General features: G+C 40.3%; 2 protein-coding genes and 1 long non-coding RNA gene across 5 annotated transcripts in view; 1 reads left to right on the top strand and 2 right to left on the bottom strand.

Annotated features, from left to right (window-relative positions):
* LRRN3 (leucine rich repeat neuronal 3) overlaps positions 1 to 10,554 on the top strand; it is a 45,122-nt gene extending 34,568 nt beyond the window's left edge. The window contains exons 2-3 of one of the 2 annotated variants that reach the window (XM_083699633.1): positions 4,743 to 4,806; positions 7,570 to 10,554. In XM_083699633.1, coding sequence (XP_083555759.1) covers positions 7,919 to 10,045 — 2,127 coding nt within the window. In that variant the 5' untranslated portion in view covers positions 4,743 to 4,806; positions 7,570 to 7,918 and the 3' untranslated portion in view covers positions 10,046 to 10,554. The remainder of the gene's footprint in view (positions 1 to 4,742; positions 4,807 to 7,569) is intronic. The other variant, XM_083699632.1, reaches the window with a different exon arrangement.
* The window catches only part of LOC310825745, an 835,366-nt gene that overhangs the window by 670,219 nt on the left and 141,994 nt on the right, over positions 1 to 23,153 (bottom strand). The gene's annotated exons all lie outside the window — the stretch shown is intronic.
* IMMP2L (inner mitochondrial membrane peptidase subunit 2) overlaps positions 1 to 23,153 on the bottom strand; it is a 456,796-nt gene that overhangs the window by 289,197 nt on the left and 144,446 nt on the right. The window lies entirely within an intron of this gene.

The following is a 23,153-nucleotide window of genomic DNA, read 5'->3' on the forward strand; positions in this document are numbered from 1 at the left end:
TAACACTCCCCTTTTTGTTCTTATGTGCTTGCCTCACTCACATAGAGCTGGTTTGCACGTCATCCTAAGCCTATCTATGACTCAGTGAACATGTACAAGTGTGAGAGTTCCTACAAAGGAGATTTCGACAACTACATGCCTCCCCCTAATTTCTGCTGCGAGCTGAGCTGTGTTTTGGCTTAGCGTGTCATCCAAACTTTGGGTTCTAGGTTTCTCTTGGTTTGCCTCCAGACAAAGCATGCGCTGTAAACTCATGCTGTTTCAAAAGGTTCACATATAGTGCTTTCTCAGGATTTACTGGCATAAATAACCTCCTTGTTTTTCTGAGTCATCTGCAGATCAGAATCCCCTTCTCACATTATAAGGATGCTAACTATGATTTAAATGTACTGAGGAACCTACACATCATCAGTCCAGAACAGAATATACTTACTAAACTAATGTGATTGAATATTTGGTTTTGCTCTTCGGTTCCCAATACTGGTTGTTGTTTTCCTTCTGATTTCTCTCTCTAGTCCAGGCAGGTAATCAACACCCTTCTTCCCTTTTTTTATTTGATAGTAACCTATGACAATTCTTACAGAAAAGCTTAAGTAACATAAATTACAGAATGCCTTTTTTTAGCTGAGTTTTCTTTGAGAGGCAGCTGTGTAAATACAGCTGTGTTTTGGGACTCCTCACTACCTCTAAATGGGCCAATGTGAGATGAACTGCTTTTCTCATTAGCAGCAGGGGATGTTACATTCAGACTGCAACGTTTTTTAAATAAAGCTTTCTGACACTAAACGGAGTGGGTGGGAAGAGTTTTCTAGTGCCTTATGATTGCATTCCTTTCTGCCCAATCTAACTGGTTCTTAGCTCCAAAGATTAAAAACAATGTCCTCTTTTTATCCATTCCAGCTCAAATAAGAGATCCACACATCCCTTGAGAACCAAGGCATGAGTCATCAGTGACAGCAAGAGGCACATGCCTAATTAAGGCATACCAATCATTGTCTACAAGAGAGATAATTAGTCTGCAAAGGGTCACACTGTTCGAGAGTCCGGAACGTATCTGGGATATTTTTTTAAGCAGCCAATGTTGCTGTCATAGTTAACAAAGGATGCATTTCAACATGGTAATATTACAGCTGCAAATTATTTTTAATGATGCTTACAAAAAGCAACATATTGATACTGGTGTTGAGAAAAATAACATAGTTATACTAGATGTTTAAGGCAGAATAGTCTGAAGAACCACGGGTGTGAACTCTTGGTTTTTCCATCACAGCGTGGCTTGTGCTGTGTTTTATCAAGCTACTACTTTCTACCATTTATCAAAGTACTTAATTTTTTTACCTTGCTGATCTTTCAAAAAGAGCAAGGCCCAGTAAGTGGGTTCCCACTGTACTAACCATTGAAGTAAAGCTGAGATACAATGGCACTCAAGGCTAAATAGGCTAATACAGGGCTTCCAGAGTTTAGACTAATTTTCTGTCCATGATCACAATATATCATGGTGTTAATAAACAGAAACCATGCACCTGCAATATTTACTATACAGTGGTACCTCAGGTTACATACGCTTCAGGTTACATACACTTCAGGTTACAGACTCTGCTAACCCAGAAATAGTGCTTCAGGTTAAGAACTTTGCTTCAGGATGAGAACAGAAATTGTGCTCCGGCGGCGCGGCGGCAGCAGGAGGCCCCATTAGCTAAAGTAGTACCTCAGGTTAAGAACAGTTTCAGGTTAAGTATGGACCTCCAGAACGAATTAAGTACTTAACCCCAGGTACCACTGTATTTTAATATGCACCTTTATGTGCACATTTTGTTGTTGGGAGAGTGGCACTGCAAAATTCAGAGAAGTGAAAATTTCAAAGGATAGATGTGTTTCAGTTCCTGTATTGGTTCATGTAGTGTGAATTTGGTGAGCTGAATTTCTCCCTCATTGATAGAATGAGGCCCAATAAACCCAATGGTCCTTCAATCCCAATATATATGCATATAATCAGACTGCACACCTTCCAACAAAGATATTCAGTTCACGGAGGAAAACAGCTATGAAGAAAGTAAGATTTAATGTCTGTTTTTTGATAACCAACATGTTTCTGACATGACCTGCTCTACGTTTCATGTGTCTTTATTCATTTTGTATTAATTTTGCTTAGTTCCTAACAAAAGCTTGCTATAACAAGCAAATATCTCTGCAGTTGGCCTTTACAGAACAGAACCTTGAACAGCTGCAAATAAAACACTTCCAAAGTAAGGTCTCCTAAGTGCCTAATTCTAGTAAGCTTTCGTTTTCTTAAGATATATGGTGCATGAAGAGATCTAGTGAGTTTGCTCTTTAATGTTTAAGCAGTACTGAAGCCAGCTATCATTATAATGGATTGGAACAGAGGCAGAGGGAAGACACATATTTTGCAATGCAAAACCTATCCTTTGCCCCAAATAATGGTGACCTTAGTGCTTGTGGCAAACGGAAACTTTTACCCTAACTGAACTGAGACCCAGACTGCAACCCACTTACTTTGTCACATAGACATGAAATAAGACCAAGCTATTAAGAGCCAACCCAGGGCTCAACTTTTGGATCTGAGTTCAATTTCTTGGTCATGCTAGAGCAGGAGTGAGCAACTTGCAGGCCTCAGCCAAATTTCATGTGGGTGTCAAAGAGAAAAATGAGGAAAGGGGTACAATGGGGACGATGTAAGTGGAAAGAGGTGGCAGAAAAGGAGAAAGAGGTCTGGCTCTGCCTGATTTTGTCACTGGTCTAGCACAAATGCCAGCATGTGTCCTCTAACAGATTATCCCTGTGAGGAAAGCAGTCGTAACCCCCCCCCCCCGAAAAAGGGCTCCCCAACTCGCTGCTACAGGATGAGAAAGAAATTAAATCCTGGAAGAGTTTGTGCTTATGTGCGCTTTGTGTTTGTAAAGTTAATAGAGTAGTACAATCCATCTACTTTAGTATAAAGTCATCTGTATACTGAATAACTCTGTATATTAAGCTAGAAATGTCTTAAATGCCAAACAGGAAGGAAATGAGCAGCTTGATCATTTCTCAGCATGCCAGTAGCAGCTGGCAGGTAGCAGCAGCACAGAGTTCTTTTGCCAGAGGCATATTAGCTTTTAACAAGAAAGTTTGCAGTCTACGCTCAGACATATATGTTCCTCCTGTATATAAACTTAACACTTTTACTGAGCATTAGGAGACGTGTGTAGGATGTCTCACTCATTAATAAATGAAGCACTCACACTATGAAAATTTCATTCTGGTATTTGCACCTTGGAAAGAGGAATGAAATTTGCTGCACGCACGCACGCACACCACCAAATTAAATGCAAAATATAAATTTAAGTTCAGCCAAGTTTCATCTTCAGCAATGAAATGCTGTTGGGGTCTCACACTTAAGTGCACTATATGTTTCAGGTTACAAAATAATCACACGTGTGTCAAGGGGGTGGAGGGGTAAGCAGGATTCTCCTCTCTGCATTTCATTTCACACAGAATGGGGCAAGAATGTGCTAATATTGTTACATTTGTGACAACTGTGCATTTCTTTCTTAGTATAACACACACAAAATGTTATACCTCCAGTTTAGGTGGTAGCTAGATAGGAAGTTGTTGCATACTCGACACTCTGGTGCCTAGAAGTTTAGTATGAAGAAAATGCTAGTTCTGAATCACCATTAGATGCGTAGTAGGAGTGCCTGGTCTTGGACATACAGGTCACTAGCATTTCCTTTTAAGTGTTTTCAGGTCGAGTGAGAGGATAGTATGCTCTTGACACACTGACAACAAACCTTTTTGACCAAACACACAACTTCTTTGTTCCTCTCTTCATATGCACAAGTAAACAAACCATGAAGTTCCTCCATTACCCACCGTTGCCCATTTTGCTTGAACCAGAAAACTAAGGTTAAAAGCTTTGAAATAAAGCAGGATATTAAACCATGGTTTGAAGCTGCCCTAATAACCTGGCTTGTTCCAAAGCTGTTACCATAGTAACCTGATTCAGACAAAAAATGGTAATTAATGGAAGACTTTGTGGATCTTTTGTTCCCACCACAAAGAAAGGAGAGAAGTAGCTATGTGCAATGCCAAAATGATCTCCAAAAAGTCCTTTTCCATTACCAACACTTCATACAACGGCTAAATAATCATTTCAATATTGTTTCAAGTATATATGCAAAGCATGAGACTGCTTGTTATTCTGCATGTTATTTCAGACCAAAATAACACATATTTAAACACCAGAATCTTGAATCTTATTAATAACGCAACTGAGGGTCACCTATGAAATTTATTGGCAGTGCCTTCAAGGAATTATTCTTTACACAATGAATAATGCATACAATGTGGTGATGGACACTAGTTTAGACTGAGAATTAGATATATTCATGGCAAGTAGTTCTACAAATAGTCAATGCACTTTGTCAAAGCACTTCATATAATTTTATTTATAAACATAATTTCATAACTGACTGCATTTGGTATGTAATTCTGCCTGCAACTAGCTCCAAATGGAAACTTCCTGTTCTCCAATGGATATGAAGCAAGTTAATCACCAAGGATTCTCACTTTCCTAACACCACAATTTTCTCTCCCCTTCTAAGCTCATCCCTTACTCTGGGCAAGAGATTGTAAACTGATGCTCTGCAATGTTACAAATAAGCCAATACTAAGAGAGTATCCAGTCCTACTGTAAAATAACAAGGTTACTTGAGTTCATTGCTCAGTAACTTTCTTTACTTTAGATCAAATCTGAAAGAACCAATAATGAAGTTTACCTGAAGGCATTAGCAAGGATAAACTTGAAAGGTAACACTGACCCTAATAGAAGAAGTCTTGCCTTTGCCTAAGAGCTTTCTGTAGTGCTAACTTTGTATTTATAATTCTTCTAAACTACTGCACTAGTGTCCAAGAAAATTTTCCCCCACCAAATCTTTAATACAGAAAAGAGGCCCATTTTTAAGTATTTTGTCACCAGCAGCACATCCAACAATAGGGACAGCAAGGTAATTCAGCTTCTGAAGCTAATGCCAGAGTTTTATTAACTAACCATTTGTGCAAATGTTCTTTTCTCTGCAAGCCTGAAGAGTACCTAATTTCATGGAACAGATTATATTTTGATTATGTTATTCTGTACCAGTGCTACTTTGCATTGCATATCTATTGGCCCCTTGCCACAAAAAAATGCATTAGAAAACCTCAAAACAACATAATGTTTCACTGACATGTTTAGCTCACACATTGTCTGATGATTTTATTTATACACATTAAGACACCGCAAGTTAGGAAGCTTTACATCTACATACAAAGGGTGTGTGTGGAGGTGTGTGTGTGTGTGTGTGTAGGGGTTGTAGCGGGGAGAGGAAGCCCCAATGCACAAGCAGAAGTTCATTGTGCAAGTGGACCCACACCACTTGATATCACCCAATACTACAGGCTTGGAGGCATTACAGCAGGGTTCAAATTGCTACTCAGTCATGAAGCTCAGTGAATAACCTTCAGCCAGCCATTATATTTCAGCTCAACTTACCCCAGTAGGTTACTTTGAGGATTAATCATTGGGGAGGATCATATCCGCTGCCCTGAGCATCTTGGAAGAAGGGTAGGACAAAAGCTTCATAAACACAGCTAAACCAATTGCAGTACAGCCATTGGCCATGGCACCAATACCATGGCAAATCAAACCTCTTTTGAAGGTTTCTGCAGCATTTCAAGTGGAAGAGAACAACCGACAATAGAAATATGCTTTGGAAAGTCTACTGCGGATGCTTAAAGGATAATGCCAATAATTTGTCGTTTGCCTCCTCAATGCCCAGAGTAGTTTCAAAACTGTTTCTGAAATCCCTGTTTAGCTAGAAAGCGGCAGAACTGGGATGCAAAGCCCCCAAGCCATTTGACTATAATCGTCAAATTGCTTGCTCCAAAGTAGTCCCAATGAAGTCAGAAAGATCAATGGAGCAAGAAGCTGGAAGATGTTGGTCTAAGGATCTTTCTTGTTAAGTTCCTTATTAAGTTGTGGCTCAAAGCATCCCTGGTCCAAAACTTGTCTCAGGCACTACATGGCCTTAAGCAAGCCATTATCTCACAGCCTCAGCCCCAGTGCTGTACAGGGATAATTGTGACCTACTTTAACGGATTGTTGCAGGGATTACTGAAGTCATTTATTTAACTGCCTTCAGTACCATGGAGTAGTGTGTGTGTGTGTGTGTGTGTGTGTGTGTGTGTGTGTGTAGAAACACACACATACCTAATAAAAATGGCGAATAATATCTCCACTGTTTATGTATGTAGCATGTGCACACATCTATGTACAAGTGTGTACATAAAGGAACAGAAAAGAGCAAAATACAATTATGTGGCACTGAACAGATGAAAACAGAATATAAAATATGTTTTAAAAAGGGAAATATAGATGGCTCTGAGAAAGATACTATGCCTCTCCTGCTGACACCAGCAGTGTTTATTTCAGATAACGTTTGTCACTAGTTGTCTAAAAGTTGCAAGTCAGTCTTGGAGATTAGCATTCAATGCCAACAAATGAAGGGAAGGAAGGAGCCAAATCAGATGTTAGTTCAGACTATTCTATGCTTTACATCTTGGAAGACATCCTTTGCCAGGGATGCAGTGTTTACTATCTTTCACCAGCAACATCTCAAAATACATTTATCAATGTCAATGAACCATTGGCCTTATCATACAAGTTTGCAAACAAAGCTTCCAGTGTGAATTATGGCTGCAGGAAACAAAAGGAAAACAGTGCAAATAGAATGCAACTTGATCTGTCGGTCATGTATTGCCTACCATTTTGTTTGTTTATTGAAAATATTGTGTGCCAAGCAATGTGCCACAAGACTTGCTGCCGATATTGCTGTGACAGACCAATCCTGCCAGCCTTCTGGAAATAACTGACTTGCTATTATGTTTAATCACATGTAAAGTTCTACAGTGATCTGAATTCTTATTGTACTCATACTTGCAAACGTATTGGTCATGATCCCAAAAATGTACACATATTAGTACATGTCGATCTCACTACAGATGATGGTGACACATGAACCAACATTTGTTCGGTAGGTACATCACCAGTGGGAGGAGAGGGCAGAACCAGTGCAGATAGAAGAACCTGTTCATTTACATTCACACACAGTGGATTTAAGTTCAGCTGTAAACTTAAACCTGCAGTCCTATATGTAAGTTCTCTTGAACTCAATGTGGCTTACCTTCAAGCAGACATATGTACTATTAGGCATATTGCTGTGCTAATTGTATCAACATGCAAATGCTTAAATTTCTGAATACTTAGTGGTTCTCTCTCTCTCTCTCTCTCTCTCTCTCTCTCTCTCTCTCTCACACACACACACACACACACACACACACACACACCTACTACATTAGTATTCTGTGTCCAGATGCCAGCATTTTAGACAATAAAGATTTTTAGGATCTGTCTGCCAGGTTGTCTAAATATCACCTGCAGTAAGCAACATAATATGTTTTTACCAAAAAAATATTTCTGCTTATATTGTTTAATAGCAGCAAGTACTAATTGTTTTCTCTCTCTTTATATTGAAGGTCTCTTTTCAACAACAACAACAAAAAGAAGGAAGGCATCATGGAATCTAAACTTAACACTACTATATGATTGTTCTGCTTCTTTTTTGACGACCTCCTGGGTGGACCACATTTTTCAAATACGACTCAATATTTATTGTTCCCCAAATATGCCTCTCTTAACTGGACAAAGTGACTGCAAAGGAGCCACATATTTCCAAGAAAGAGAGGGTTGTTGTGCTTCTGCAGCGTGCGTCATTTGACAAATGCAAGTGTTTGTCTTCTCAAATGACCATCTCCTATTGAACTTAAAAAACTGTAATTGTCCAATCCTTAAGGGCCAATTACTTTTCTGGAACAGTGAGCTAAAATGAAGGACATGCCATTCAAAATTCACTTTTTACTTGGCCTAACTATCACTGTGCTAGTTCAAGCTGTAGATAAAAAAGCAGACTGCCCACAGTCATGTACATGTGATATAAGACCGTGGTTCACTCCAAGATCCATATACATGGAAGCTTCTACAGTGGATTGCAATGATGTAGGTCTCTCAACTTTCCCAACCCAGTTGCCTGCTGACACACAGGTTCTACTTCTACAGGCAAACAACATTAAAAAAATTGAATACCCAGCAGACTTCCCAGTAAACCTTACTGGTTTGGATTTATCTCAGAACAGTTTATCATCAGTGGCCAATATTGAACTTCGGAAGATACCCCAACTTCTTTCAGTGTATCTGGAAGAAAACAAACTTACAGAGTTGCCGGACAAATGTCTCACTGGGCTGAACAATCTCCAAGAGCTCTACATTAATCACAACCTGCTTTCCACAATTGCACCAGGAGCCTTCACAGGTCTTTATAATCTTCTTAGACTTCATCTCAATTCCAATAGTCTGCAAGTGATCAACAGTAAGTGGTTTGAAGCTATTCCTAATCTGGAGATTCTTATGATTGGAGAAAACCCAATTATCAGAATCGAAGATATGAACTTTAAGCCCCTTATCAATCTGCGGAGCCTGGTTTTAGCAGGCATCAATCTCACAGAAATACCAGATAATGCCTTGGCTGGCCTTGACAATTTAGAAAGCATCTCTTTCTATGACAACAGATTAGTAAAAGTGCCCCACGCTGCTCTTCAAAAGGCTACTAACCTTAAATTTTTAGATTTAAACAAGAACCCCATTAACAGAATACGAAGAGGAGATTTTAGCAATATGATACACCTCAAAGAATTGGGAATTAATAATATGCCTGAACTGATATCTATTGATAACCTGGCAGTTGACAATTTACCAGACTTGAGAAAAATAGAAGCTACGAATAACCCCCGACTGTCCTACGTACACCCAAATGCATTCTATCGACTTCCCCGATTGGAATCACTCATGCTCAACAGTAATGCACTCAGTGCCCTGTACCGTAGTACAATTGAATCTTTGCCTAATCTCAAGGAAATCAGTATACACAGCAACCCAATCCGGTGTGACTGCGTCATCCGATGGATTAATATGAATAAAACTAGCATTAGGTTCATGGAGCCGGAATCCTTATTTTGTGTAGACCCTCCTGAATTTCAGGGCCAGAATGTGAGGAAGGTTCATTTTAGAGAAATGATGGAAATCTGCCTTCCACTGATAGCCCCAGAAAGTTTTCCCTCCAACATAAATATAGAAACAGGCAGCTATATTTCTTTACATTGCAGAGCGACAGCAGAACCAGAGCCTGAAGTGTATTGGATAACTCCATCTGGACATAAACTTTTGCCCAACACTGTTTCTGTTAAATATTATGTACATTCAGAAGGAACGCTAGATATCAGTGATATAACACAAAAAGAAAGTGGCTTATACACATGCATAGCAACTAATTTGGTCGGTGCAGATTTAAAATCCATTATGATTAATGTGGATGGTTCTTTCCCCCAGGATAACCATAAATCTTTGTCTATTAAGGTAGAAGACGTGCGATCTAATTCTGTACTTCTGTCCTGGAAAGCAACTTCCAAAATAGTGAAATCCGCCATTAGATGGACTGCCTTTCCAAAAGATGGAAATTCTCTGGCTTCTCGGAACACTCGAATTCCATCCCATATAAAAGTCTATAATTTTACACATCTAACCCCATCCACGGAATATACAATTTGTATGGACATCCCCACTGTCCAGTTACAGAATGCAAGACAGTGCGTCAACATTGCAACAAAAGGGTTGGATCCAACAATGGCAAATTATGAGAAGAACAACATCACTACATTGTTTGTCTGTCTTGCTACACTTTTGGGATTCTTTTGTGTGGTTTTTCTCTTCAGCTGCATCTCTCATGAAATGAACTGTGATGCAGGACACAGCTACTTCAGGAATTACCTGAAGAAACAATCCTTTTCCTTCAGTGAGCTTTACCCTCCTCTAATCAGTCTTTGGGATACTAACGAAGAGAAAAGCACAGCGCTTGAAGTCCAAGCAACAGTCATAGGTGTTCCAGCTAATATGTCATGAGATACCAATGTTACTGTACAAGTGTGCTAAACTGGGGTGCACAAGACTAAATAATTGTGCTCAATAAAAAAGCAAAAAAAAAAATATATCCCTCTACAAAAATCAAAACCTTGGACTTAGCAGATGGTAATAGTTACAAATACAAATATTTGCCGGTGTGGTATTTTTTTAAAACAAACACCTGTCTTTGAAGAATTCTGTGCCAACCAAATTGTTTTCTAGGACTTTATAGTGTGACTTCTTACAATCTAAGAGGCACTCAATGCTGTCTATACAGTGCAAGTAGAGGAGAAAATTTTATGTATTTGTTGTTTTTTTAATTAAATGTAGAAATAGTGGAATTGAGTAATACCCTCCTCCTGTGTTATATGACACACATTAGCCACGAGTTTTTGCAGTGAACTAGAATTGACCCGTGGTGTGATGAATTGGACAAATTCTGTAGAGTAGAAACAGTGAGTATGTGAAACTTTTTTATGAGGAAAAATACATTTTTGAGTACAATCAAACTATTTTGGACTTCTTTCTTTCTAAATAAGTTCTTTTTGGGATTTACTGGAACATGCTGTGCAACACCAATATTTTAATATCCAGTAAATACACACAAACTTGCAGGCCTGATTGCATCAAATATATTTCAGGCTGTGTACTGCAATAAAGGACACAATAAAACACTTTCTGAAGTATTCACATAAATGTTTAGGAAAGGTGTTTCATTGGCTGAACACCAGGGCCAATTTCCACTACATTGTGTTGTGTTTTGTTTTAAAAAAGAACAAAACAAAACAGCAAAAAACCTTATTGGAGCTGCATTTAATTTGTAATCTATGAAGCGCTCAGCAGCTTCTAGTCAAAATTCATAGTACTATAATCATTTCTGTATATTTTAAAACAACTGAACGCCCCAAAGTCATGGATCCATTTTCATACAAACCATTACCATAATCATTCCGATTTTACAGACTAGCTATTATTGAGTAGAAAACTGAAACAAGATGAGCTGTGTGAACATCTGCATTTACTTAACTGGGCCACACCACTTGAACTGAAAGAGTATTTGGATTAAAAATTAACAGAATGCTGATATTATTCCCAGACGGAGCTGGTTGGTCACAATGGGAAACTGGATTTTGAACTAGATGGCACTTTGGTGTGATCCATCAAGGTTTTCTTGCATACCATTCAAGAAGTAACTATTGTTAGCAATGAATCTTTTCTCTAGATGTATCATGCTTTCAAACTGCATGTCTCAAAGAAACCAACCAGATTAGATTGTGTGATTTACCCAGACTTCATTCAAATCAAATGAAGAATTCTAGGTAACTCAGCCTGGCTGCATATGCACATTTGAGTATCAAGGCTTGGTATATTGAAAATATTTATTTGCTTTTCTGGTGCGTTTGCAGTGTTCAGGACTAATAATAATAATAATAATCCTAAATCCAATAGAGATTAAATCATCAATAACAACAAAAATAAAGAGCTATAAAAATGAAAGCAGGTCAGATGCAATCAAAATAACCATCATCACCAAAATAAGAGTCAGCCACAAAAGTGTAGAATTGTGATTTACAGTCTCCCCTAATTTTGAGGAAAATGTATACCACCGGAGTTGGAAATAAGCTACATGATTACAATGATAATAACTGGATTGTGCAGCCTGTTCATGTCAGAGCTGATGTCCAACAAATTCCTAAAGAATTAACAAGAATATCAAGAACTGGGAAGAGGCAAGGAAGAAATAGCCAATATGCAGGGAAAATAACAGGGCCAGCTCTGCACATACAGCAGGATGAAGTGGCCTGCTTCAGGTGGCACCATAAGGGAGACATGGATAAATGGGCAGGAATTGACTTCTGAATGGTGCTACAAGATGGGGGCACCATTTGGGTTCTGCAGGGGGGAAAACTGGGCTGGCATTGAACAGGAAGGTATAGAGATGAGTAGAATGCCAGCAGCTTTGTCCTTAGAAGAAGGTAAGTAGCTGAAATTCAAGAGCAGAAAGAGAGACTCTATAGGTTAAAAGTATGCAATGCTGTCTCATGGATTTCCTGAATCATCAGGAGACAACTCAGTCAAGAAGGCTGAGGGTGGTTTGGGTGTCAGCAGCATCCCCTTTGGCACAGTCAAAGATATGATATGATGACAATATGATGCTACATTCTTGCTGAGGTTTAAATAGCTCTGAGTATGGTCAGTGCCTGGAAAGTACCTGGGACCCCAATATACGCTCCCTTATCTTCCATTGAAGAAGAAAGACAGGGACATATGCTATAAATGAATGAAAAAAACTGCCCCCCCCCCAATACCGGCCTTCTGTCTTAGCAAGGCTTTGCATTGGTGGAAGGGAGCATTTTGGCCCAATGGGCCAGATTCTTATCAGAATGTGCCTTGCAGGTCAAAATTGACAGGTTGGCCATCTGTCAATCACCTATCTTCATAAATGACATCAAAGGATTTGGTGCTTTGAAGTTGGGGGCTTCAAAGTACTAGCAAGCAACATATCACTGCTAAAAGTAAGGTGCTCCCACCTTCATTTCGCCAGCCACTTCACTGAAAACCTATTTGGAGTGAAACAGCTGCTGAAACAAAGCAGAGAAAAAACACTCAGGATAACCTTTCACATCGGCTGATGCAGATGAGAGTAAGCCAACCAAATCACTGTCAGGTGTTTTGGAAACTGCTCAAGAAAGCTTTGACAAAGCTCTGCCCTTAACTCCATGACATCAGGGGTAGGGCAGGTAGGCATGGCTTGTCCAAAATAGCCTTATGGACCAAATGGGGAAACCTAGTGATTGGCCTACAAGGCAGAGGCTCCCCACTCCTGCTTTAAATAAAGTTGGAGAGATAGCAAGACCTATTCTTTAAGATTGACAATTCATTCAAATTAGGATGTGAAAATGTGACATTTCAGAGTCAAAATATAATTTGAAGGCAGGACACTAAAAACTAAAATTTGCCCCAACGCCCAAAATTAAGTAACTTAAATTTCTTTAATTTACTCAACATTTTAAATTTCAAAAATCTATTTAGGTAGGAAGTGTGCAATTTTTCCACAACCCCCCAAAAACCCTGCCTACACTTTTAATTATGCTGGATAAGAAGTTGACCAAGAATGTTATCTATACAAATCACAGTGCTTTCTTAGTGTTTATGTGTCCTCTTTCTATACAGAGACTGCTGTGTTCGGTCTGCCACTGATTGTCACAACAACAAATCCCCCTTGAAAGCAAGTCATTAATTACTAAAAGTTCATCTTAAATTATGACAAATTCTTCCTGGGTCATTTTTAGTCATTGTTTGAAGGCTACAAGAGATTTCCACAGAAGCTTTAAAGGCCAAAATGGGATGTGTGTGGGTCCCAGTGGTAATTCTATAATATCCAAAATATGTATCTTTATGAATTCAGTATGTTTCACTGAGCACACTCTTTACAAACCTGATGAATCGCTATCACACACATGCCGACATTAGAATTTATCAGCCAGACGTTCCCATACATCACGAGAGATTTCAGCACCGAGGACAGAGCTCTTAGAGTCAGGCTATTTATCAAGCACACAGTACTTGAAATATGACCTATTATAAAGTCAGCACTGTATAGGTCAGCAAGAACTTGTTCATGTATCTTGTATGTTTGTCTTATGAGACAAAGTACATTTAAAACCAGTTACTGATATAGCTCAGGGGTTAGAATTACATTGTTTCAAAGAACGCAGCTGAGATCAATGGCCAAAAAAAAAAATAGCCACACACAAAGAGCACTTTGCCATAAGTATGCCAATAAGAACTTATTTCTTGGATGAAATCAGCAGTTCTTACACTTCCCTGCAGAGGCGCCATCTTCCAAAGAACATTAAGAGGGCCTGGCGTAACATCCTGACAGTGCATGTGCAACATCACACAACATCCTGACAACGTTCCACGCCCAGCTCCATTTTTGGCCTCAACAATAGGGGGGCAGCCCCCTTTAAAAAAAAGAGCCTCAGCCCCCTGCAGCCAGTGTCTATGCTTCCTTGTGTAATTTACTGTAATGCAGAATTCCACCCAGAGTCTTCCTTAAAGCAGAAGAATTTACTCAAATAATCTAAAATGCTATCTTCCACATAACTGATACATAAGTGCAGTTTTTGCTTGAAAGATTCAAACCATTACAGTGGTACCTCAGGTTACATACTCTTCAGGTTACAGATGCTTCCGGTTACAGACTCCGCTAACCCAGAAATATTACCTCGGGTTAAGAACTTTGCTTCAGGATGAGAACAGAAATCGTGCAGCAGCGGTGCAGCGGCAGCAGGAGGCCCCATTAGCTAAAGTGGTGCTTCAGATTAAGAACAGTTTCAGGTTAAGAACGGACCTCTGGAACGAATTAAGTACTTAACCCGAGGTACCACTGTATATGTGTGTCCAGGCACTTGCCTGAAAATGCAGAGCTGGATTGGGGCAGGGGAACGTGGAAGTCCTTCCCTCAACATCCCCATGTGCATGACCCTACCTCTTCAGTCATACAACATTCCCTGTTTAGAGGGATAGGTCTTAAGGGAGCTTTTTACCCATGTTCACTTGAATGCACGTAGAGCACCTTTAGTAGTCAAGGACCTTACTTTATCAGGCTCTCCAACTGTGTAAAAGGCTCTGCTCACATTCAAGTGAACACGAGTAGAAGCACCATGCAGATCCTCCTAGCAAAATGTGTGAAATGTTGAGGATTAAATAGGTGGGGTTTTGTTATTTCCTTGACATCTGATAGGAGGTGGTTCCACAGGGCGGGCACCACTTCCGAGAAGGCTCTCTTTTTAACATTCATTCAAGTTTTTTTGTAATTTGGAAATAGTATCCCTCTTCAAGAATTGGGCACAATGTTCTCCATGCATCACACGGTTTCATGATGGTAACATGGCTCCTGCAATAAGTTAAGGAAGTTCACAGAAGGAAAGTTTCCTGTTCACTTCATCTGGATTCCCACCAAAAGTCTTTCTGGATGACTGGAGCCCCTCCTGGACAATGTGGGGTAGAACATGGGGGTGTAGCATGAGCAGAAGTCAATCAACACTAGGTTTGGCTGGTGGAAAGTTTTCCATCGCTCCCCCTTGTGCCCATATCATTCTGAAGGGCCCCTCAAAAGAGGCCTTTGGGGAGCACAGTTGATTGCAGCTGGGAAAAAGGAATCAGAAAATTTCCTTCCATGGATGTTCTTAGGTTAACTTAGGTAAGGATCCATATAACATAAAAATGTTTCTACTTAGTGAATCTCATAAATAAATACATTTTCTCACACACTTTTTCTTGATGGTTTAAAATGGAAAAGGGCTATTGTGTATTCGTAAAGTTTTTACTAAAAATAGTGAATTGAACTGATATGAGAAAATTCTGTTTCTGGTAAATTTAGAATATACAGTGTAGGTTTTTCTTCCAGGAGAAAGAGTCTTGTTTTATAAAATGCTTAAGAATCACATATTAATTATGCCATGCTTTTGTACACCATAGCTGCAATCCCATTTACTCTCCTACATTTTCCAGAACTGTATAATTTTATCATCATTTAAAAATCATTCCTAAATGTGCCACTTGCAAAAGGTTGAAATAAAAATTAGGGGAGGCAACACAAGCTAGATAGATGTCTAATAACCATGCATGCCAGGATTTCATTCAAACACAGAAACAGAATGTAGACGATGTCCTCCTTAGTGGTTTAAAACTACTGTCATTATTCAAATAAAAAAATAGGTTGTATATACCTACAAAGCCAAATGTGGGTGGCTTCTAGATGTTACAATACACAGACGAAGTTTAAGTGACTCTGCCTTCCTGTCACCATATTTCTGCTTTTCACCCAAAGAGTTGTGGAACTAGGGAATTTTAGATCTTAGACTTAATGGTAGGATGGGACACTTTAGACTGCCATGTGAAATACTTCAGCTGTGAAGCAGTCACTTAATATCTCTCTTCCCAATGCTGAAGTTACATGCTTTACAACCACTTCTGCAGCCTTGATACTTTACAGGAAAACAAACCACCACCTCCACACACAAAAAGTTTGCCAAACCTGATTGGAAAATAAATAAATACTGTGAGCATGTGCAGTTCCACATTTTAAATTCACTTTAATCACAGCACCATCATAAGTACTGGAATAAAATTTGGTTTGCTTTGGCTGCCCTGAAGTTAAACACATTTACTTGGAAAGAGCACCACTGTGTTGTTGAAAAGGATAGTTGGGCTGTATTTCAACAAGTCCTACTCAGAGCAGATTCATTACAATTAATGCACCTAAGTTGTTGTTGTTTAGTCGTTTAGTCGTGTCCGGCTATTTGTGGACCAGAGCACACCAGGCACTCCTGTCTTCCACTGCCTCCCGCAGTTTGGTCAAACTTATGTTAGTAGCTTCGAGAACACTGTCCAACCATCTCATCCTCTGTCGTCCCCTTCTCCTTGTGCCCTCAATCTTTCCCAACATCAGGGTCTTTTCCAGGGAGTCTTCTCTTCTCATGAGGTGGCCAAAGTATTGGAGCCTCAGCTTCAGGATCTGTCCTTCCAGTGAGCACTCAGGGCTGATTTCCTTAAGAATGGATAGGTTTGATCTTCTTGTAGTCCATGGGACTCTCAAGAGTCTCCCCCAGCACCATAATTCAAAAGCATCAATTCTTCGGCGATCAGCCTTCTTTATGGGCCAGCTCTCACTTTCATACATCACTACTGGGAAAACCATAGCCTTAAGTATATGGACCTTTGTCGGCAAGGTGATGTCTCTGCTTTTTAAGATGCTGTCTAGGCAGCACCTAAGTCAACCGTGCCCATGAATGTCAATTGAACTACTCTGAGTAGCACCAGCATTGAAACTCACCCACTGTGTTTTAAAAGTAAAAATAAAAGGCATCTATGAACATGTGCATGCCTGGTCAGCTTTCTTCTGACTATAAAATGCTTTTGAAAGCAAGCAAGCTGTGTCAACCTACATTAGTCCCAAAAGGTCATGGCATGCTCCGGCAGGACCTGTTTGCTGGTTTCCCTCCATCAGCTGCTCTCTGGGTGGCCAGTTGGGACCACCTGAGCTACAGGGCTCTGGACATCAGTTCCAAGGTCCAGGTCTACATGTACTACTGTCTAGATATATGAGGAGCATTCTCCCATACATTTGGACTCAGGGTAGACTACCCAAACATTTCCAATTTTACATATTTCTACTCTTTATACTTGAGGCAAGTTGTAACAGAACATCTGTATAGCTCAGCTGGTAGAGCATGAGACTCCTAATTGGGCAAAAGATTCCTGTATTGCAGGTAGCGGTCCCTTCCAACTGTATGATTCTATTATCATCCTGTGTATTCACTGCCAACATTTTATTATCTCATACAGTGGCTTCCCCATCCACTGCTTCATCCCCATTCATACTTCATAAGCTGGCTAACTAGAATGAAAAGGAACAAATATTTATTTATATATATATTTGCACATCCATCAGCTTTCCCTCTTCTCCTGTGTACTAACCTGCGGAGAGCTGGAGTATAACCCTCATCAGCTCCAAGCAAGCATATCCAATGGCCAGGTTAGAGAAGGCTGTTCTAGTGGTTCAGTGCATTCACTAGCTGCTTATACAGGTAAGCTATGACACAGCACTACAATCTAAATACTTATATCATGGTTACTTAAAGAGCTATCTTGCAAAAAGAAGAGAAAGGTAAGAAATGTGTTTGTTTGGTTGGTTGGTTTGTTGTTTTTTAAAAAAGGTCTTAGACAACACTGGCCATCAGCCCTTCCCTCTTAAAATGGTAAGATCAACACATATTTTCTGAGGGATGAAAAAGGAGAAAGAATGGTGATGACAGTGCAGTATGGACATTTTATTCACCATTTAAACACTGAAGCTGACATATCCTAAGTGCCCTTATAAAACAGCAAGATAACACCTGTGCCCTTCTTATGTAAATGAATAGCTTGATCTGGTCCTACCTGCTATCTCCTTGCTTCCTGTCTTGTATGCCTGTCTGTCAGTACTGAAAGAAAGATAAAGAACTGCAGCTGGGTAAGACTATTAAGCGCTTTCACCCACCCTCTAACAATTCTATTGTATTCACCATATATTGCTCATTATAGAGGGTCTCATTACGGATCATCCCAGGTGTATTTCTTTATCTCTGTTTTACCATTGACAGGCAGGTGCAGAAGATAACAAAAATAAGCAACCACATAGTAGGCAGAACAAGATCAAGGTCTCTCCCCCCCCCCCCCGAAAAATGATACATACAGGTGCTATCTTGCTCTTCTATAAGAGTGCACAAGATAATACACCAGCCCCATGTTTACTATCTCTTCTTCCTTAATTTTCACCTGGAATAGGTAAATAAGAGGCAAGACACGAGTATGTGGAATTGAATTGGGACCATGTTTTACTCAATACAGATCTCAGCAGAGGGTAAGCACCATGTGGGAGCAACCAGAACCCAACCAAACCTGGGTGAGCCACCTCACATGGTTTGATTATAGCCCATTACTTAAGCCTCACTCTTAAGATGAATATGGACACTTCCTGACCCAAGTCTTAGATGAGGGCCCCACAATTCCTGGTGGGTGAGATCAGGCAGTCCCAAAGGCAGTCCATGTCTAGCCTTACAGGTCACAACCCAGAGGGGCAGACATCCAAATATGTCCTCCACCTCCAAAAGTTCCTAAGGGTGCTCACCGCCTCATTTTACAACTCTTGCATTTCTAACAAGGCTCACAGGATAATATAGCAGCTCTTATGTTCCCTAACTTTTCTTTCTCAACATCCATCAATCTCTTTTATTGTAAAATGAATTTCCTGACAAATCATACAATTTGGATGGCCAGCAACACAATTAACAACTTCCATTAATTACATAATTACCTCCACTGATGCCAACCAACAAACTGCACAGTGGTTATTGAGCTCCTAAGTATTTTGCTCTTCTCAAAACCTCACAGTTTCCTGCCAAACAGTCTTGCTCTGTCTCTTTCTAGCCAGAAGATGTCAGTTTGGAGACATTCCAAGTAATAACACTCAGCTTGGTTTAATGTATAGTCTCCAAAGTTAATGCTGTGTGCTCAACCAAGCCCCCTACCCCCAATGTTCATGGTCCTTCATTGTACTTTGGCTACAATGAGTCAACTTCAGAGTGTGAAAAGTTGCCTGCCAATGCCAGGGTTGACCCAAGACATTTTGCTGCCTGAGGCAAAGGGCAATATGGCACTCTTCTGCTTCCATGAACAGAAGCTGACCAGACTGACAGCTGCTGAATCATTTCAACACTGACAAAAGGATATAGTATCCCCCACCACACCAGAGGATGGCAGCCTAGCTCAGGGTGTGCATGGTAGGCTGTGTGGCTCTGTTTAGGCCATCTTGAATCCTGATTCTGTCTTCTGCAGTATTAGCAACTCCTAGTTTGGTGCCGTCTGATGAGCATCTCCTCAATTCCTTCATCCAAGTCATTTATAAAGATGTTGAACAACAATGGGCCCAGGACAGAACCCTGTGGCACCCCACTAGTCACTTTTTTATGAGAAGGCATTAGTGAGTGCTCTTTGGGTTTGGTCAAACAGCTACAAATCTAACAGTAACCTCACCCAGACCATATTTTAACAGATTCTCTGCAAGTTCATGGAGGACTTTGTCAAAAGTCTTATTGAAATCAAGATATGCTATGTTAACAGTATTCCCCTGATCCATCAGGCTTATAACACTTATCAAAAAAAAAAAAAAGGAAACAAGATTTGTTTGGCATAACTTGTTGAGAAACCCACACTGGGTCTTAGTAATCGCAGAATCCTTTTCTAAGTGTTCACAGACCAACTGTTTAATTATCTTGATTTATATATAAAAAAGCTTGATTGGGGGGAAAAAACCAAATAAACCTCAAAGTGGTTTACAAAAAGACAAAACAATAAAATAAAATAAAAAGGCAAGAAAACTTTAAAAAGGCAATAAAAAGCTGTATGTCCAAGCAATACTGCAGCTAAGTATTTATAATGTGGCTGAAGCACACACAACAATTTTCTGCTTCATATGGCTGCTGATGTCAAGAAAGGAGAGTACAAAGCACACCAAAAAGGCCCTTTCCAAACTTTGACAACTTGCTTTGTAAATGCTATGAGAAAAACCTAGGAAGTGTAAGCTTTTGCTCTACAGAACTCTGCAAATATAAAGACCAATTAGCAGTGGCGTAGCGTGGGGGGTGCAGGGGGGGCCGGCCGCACCGGGCGCAACATCTGGGGGTTAGGGTTAGGGGGCGCAAATCCACGGGTTAGGGGGTGCAAATTACTTGCCTTGCCCCGGGTGCTGACAACCCACGCTACGCCACTGCCAATTAGAGCCTTTCAAATTGATTGGATTGCTCGCTGTTTCCATTAAAAGCCCTCCCGAGCCCTTGATTTGCAAGTGAACCATACATGATCTGTACTAATAAGCACTTAATATACCAAATGTCACAGAAACTGCAGCCTTTCTAGTCCTTTACTACTAGACAGATATGCCATGAGATAGGGCTTTGCAGCAAAAGTGCCCTTCTAGCCAAACTCCCAGGAGGCAACCATTTAACTTGCTCATCTATTGCAAACACCTCTGCTTTATGGTCCTCTATATTTTAAGTTAGAGCCAAACTCAAACTTATAATATATGTTGCTGCTGATATCATAGAACCAATAGGAAGAGAACACCTGGAGACTGTGACAAGCACAAGGAGACTGCTGGCTGACAAGGAAGACATGGAGGTAAGGAAATGGTCTTCTCCATTCTAGGATTATTCAATTACTTTTTGTCACACTGCCAAGGAAACATCTGGTTTAGCTGTCACACAATGACCTCAAGCCACGTATTCAGTAGCAGTAGGTGATGAAGCTCAAACCTTGGCAAATCCAGTCTGGGATGTGGCATTTTCAAGTGGAATGGAAGAAAATGCAAAAGGAACTGAATCTTGAACTGAGGTTGAGAAGGAGGCTTTCAAAAATGCAAGGAATGTTGAGAAGGAGGGTGTCAAGAAAGGGAAGCTGAGGCAGAAAACAAGAAGGGACTGACTGAATTATCTAAAGGCTCTAAATGTAACACACATTTGCCTGCTTCTAGCTTGAGGAAGTATCCTGATGCTTGCTTTTCCAGGCCATAGAGCATAAAGGAAGATTCTGCAATTCATCAGGTACCTAGAATACTCCTCAATTCTGAGTTGTTAATGGAAACCCGGGTAGCATTAGTGCCTTTTTCTAACTACGGGTGTTCTTGGCGTGTGGCACTCAGTGTGTGTGGCTTGAGCAACATCCATTTTGCATCTTTTTTTCCTGATGGGCTTTCCCCCCCATTTTGCCACTAGCACCCAAATCAGAAGTGCTGGGGGGAGAGGGGATTGTTTGGGGACAGGATTAGGTCCCCAAATTGAGGGTTCAGTACTCTTGCAGCAACACTGTAAGTTAAGGCTGCATTATTACGTCCATATTGGAAATAGGGGGCTGAGCCTGAGAGACAGTGGTTTGCCAAATTCTACTGAATTCATGGCAAAGGCAACTTGAACTGGGTTTTCCCAGATTTGCAGTTTTGTCTCTTTGGCCACTATGCCGCTTGAGCTCTCAAAGCGTGTCTGCTTTTTAAGGTTAGCAAACAATAAAACCCACCACACCAGGAAGGAAAATCTAATGTTAAGTAAAATGAATGAAAAAAGAACTACCTAAGAGCATGGGTACAGCTGAAAAGAGTCCAGATGGCCTCTTCCAGATACAAAATTAGCTGATGTCCCTTTTAATGTTACAGTTTATGAGAGTGGAAAACAGCCCCATCTGCCTCCCACTAAAGTAGCTGCTGACTCAAATTCACCATAATCAAATCATGCTGGGCTCCAAATTCTGGGCTCTTTCATTCTTATGGGAATCTGAAAACTCCTAAAGACAAACAGTGATGGAAGAGCAGTTCAAAAATGGGATTGGAGTAGGGGACCCGACAGAAGTGGATTTCATTTGGGTGACTGCCCCATACACCCACATGATCAAGTTGAATATGTATCCCTAAGGTCTTTAAATGTGTAAGAAAATAACTCTTGACTGTGCTTTTTAGCCTGAGCTGCATAGCTGGAAGTCAAAGCAAATATGTTTGGGAATTAAAGAACCATTTCTAACAGCCACAGAAGCTACAATCAGTCTCCTATGGGATTAATCAAACTGTACAATAGAAATAGAACTGTGCTCTTTCACAAGGCCAGGGCATTACAGACCACACAATCTTTTGCTTGGCAGAGAAATAATTCCCAATGCACAAGTCTCATTTTCATTATTTTTTTTTAATGGCACTTATTGCAAGGTGCGTTTTCCTTCGGTAGAAGTGTAAATCTTGGGATGTGTAATTGACTCACACATATTCTGTTCACGGTTCCTGTGTAATTCACCCTCAGGCCCCACTGGATTCAGATAGCACAACCCAGCATCCTCCAGGTTCTGGAGAAACAGATCAACCCAGTCAAATCTGCAGTGCTTATTCTGGGCCAACTCACTGCTGAATGCAGTCTACTAAGCTGTGCTTCTAGCCTGTCACATCATGCTGGTACATGGACTGGCATGTACATGGACATGAGTGCCTGGCATATTAAAGGAGGAACCTGCACATCTCAATCAAGGGAAAGCACAGGTCTCAGGCATGTGTGCTGTCCATACATCATCATTACAAGGGAGAAGCATGACTCCATCCTGTTAAATGTTACATAGCAAGTCAAAACAGAACCTCCACCAGCATTTCAGTGCAACTTCAGAAGCCTCTCCCAGTGACTAGGCACAAACACACACATCTTGAAGTTACTCCCTGAGTAATTATTTAATGTATGAATCACTGCCTAGGATGTGGTCATTTCCAAATTCAACACTATACAAAATTCTGATAATTGGCTTAGGGAAAGGGGGGAAATATGTTACGGCAAGGTTTTGAAACTCAAAAAACAGGTTGGAAAAACCTTTGTGCCAAGAGAACCACAACATGTTGACATATTTGTTTTAAAAGTGCAGGTAGGTTGCACAGTTCTTCAAAGGAGCACATATGAAACAACCTGAAAGGTCTATTTTTACAAGAATACCTATACAGAATTGATTTATTTGGGTTAAAAAAAGAGTCCTGGGAGAA

The sequence above is a fragment of the Podarcis gaigeae genome (assembly GCF_964106915.1).
Source record: "Podarcis gaigeae genome assembly, chromosome: 10".
Classification (NCBI taxonomy): Eukaryota; Metazoa; Chordata; class Lepidosauria; order Squamata; family Lacertidae; genus Podarcis; species Podarcis gaigeae.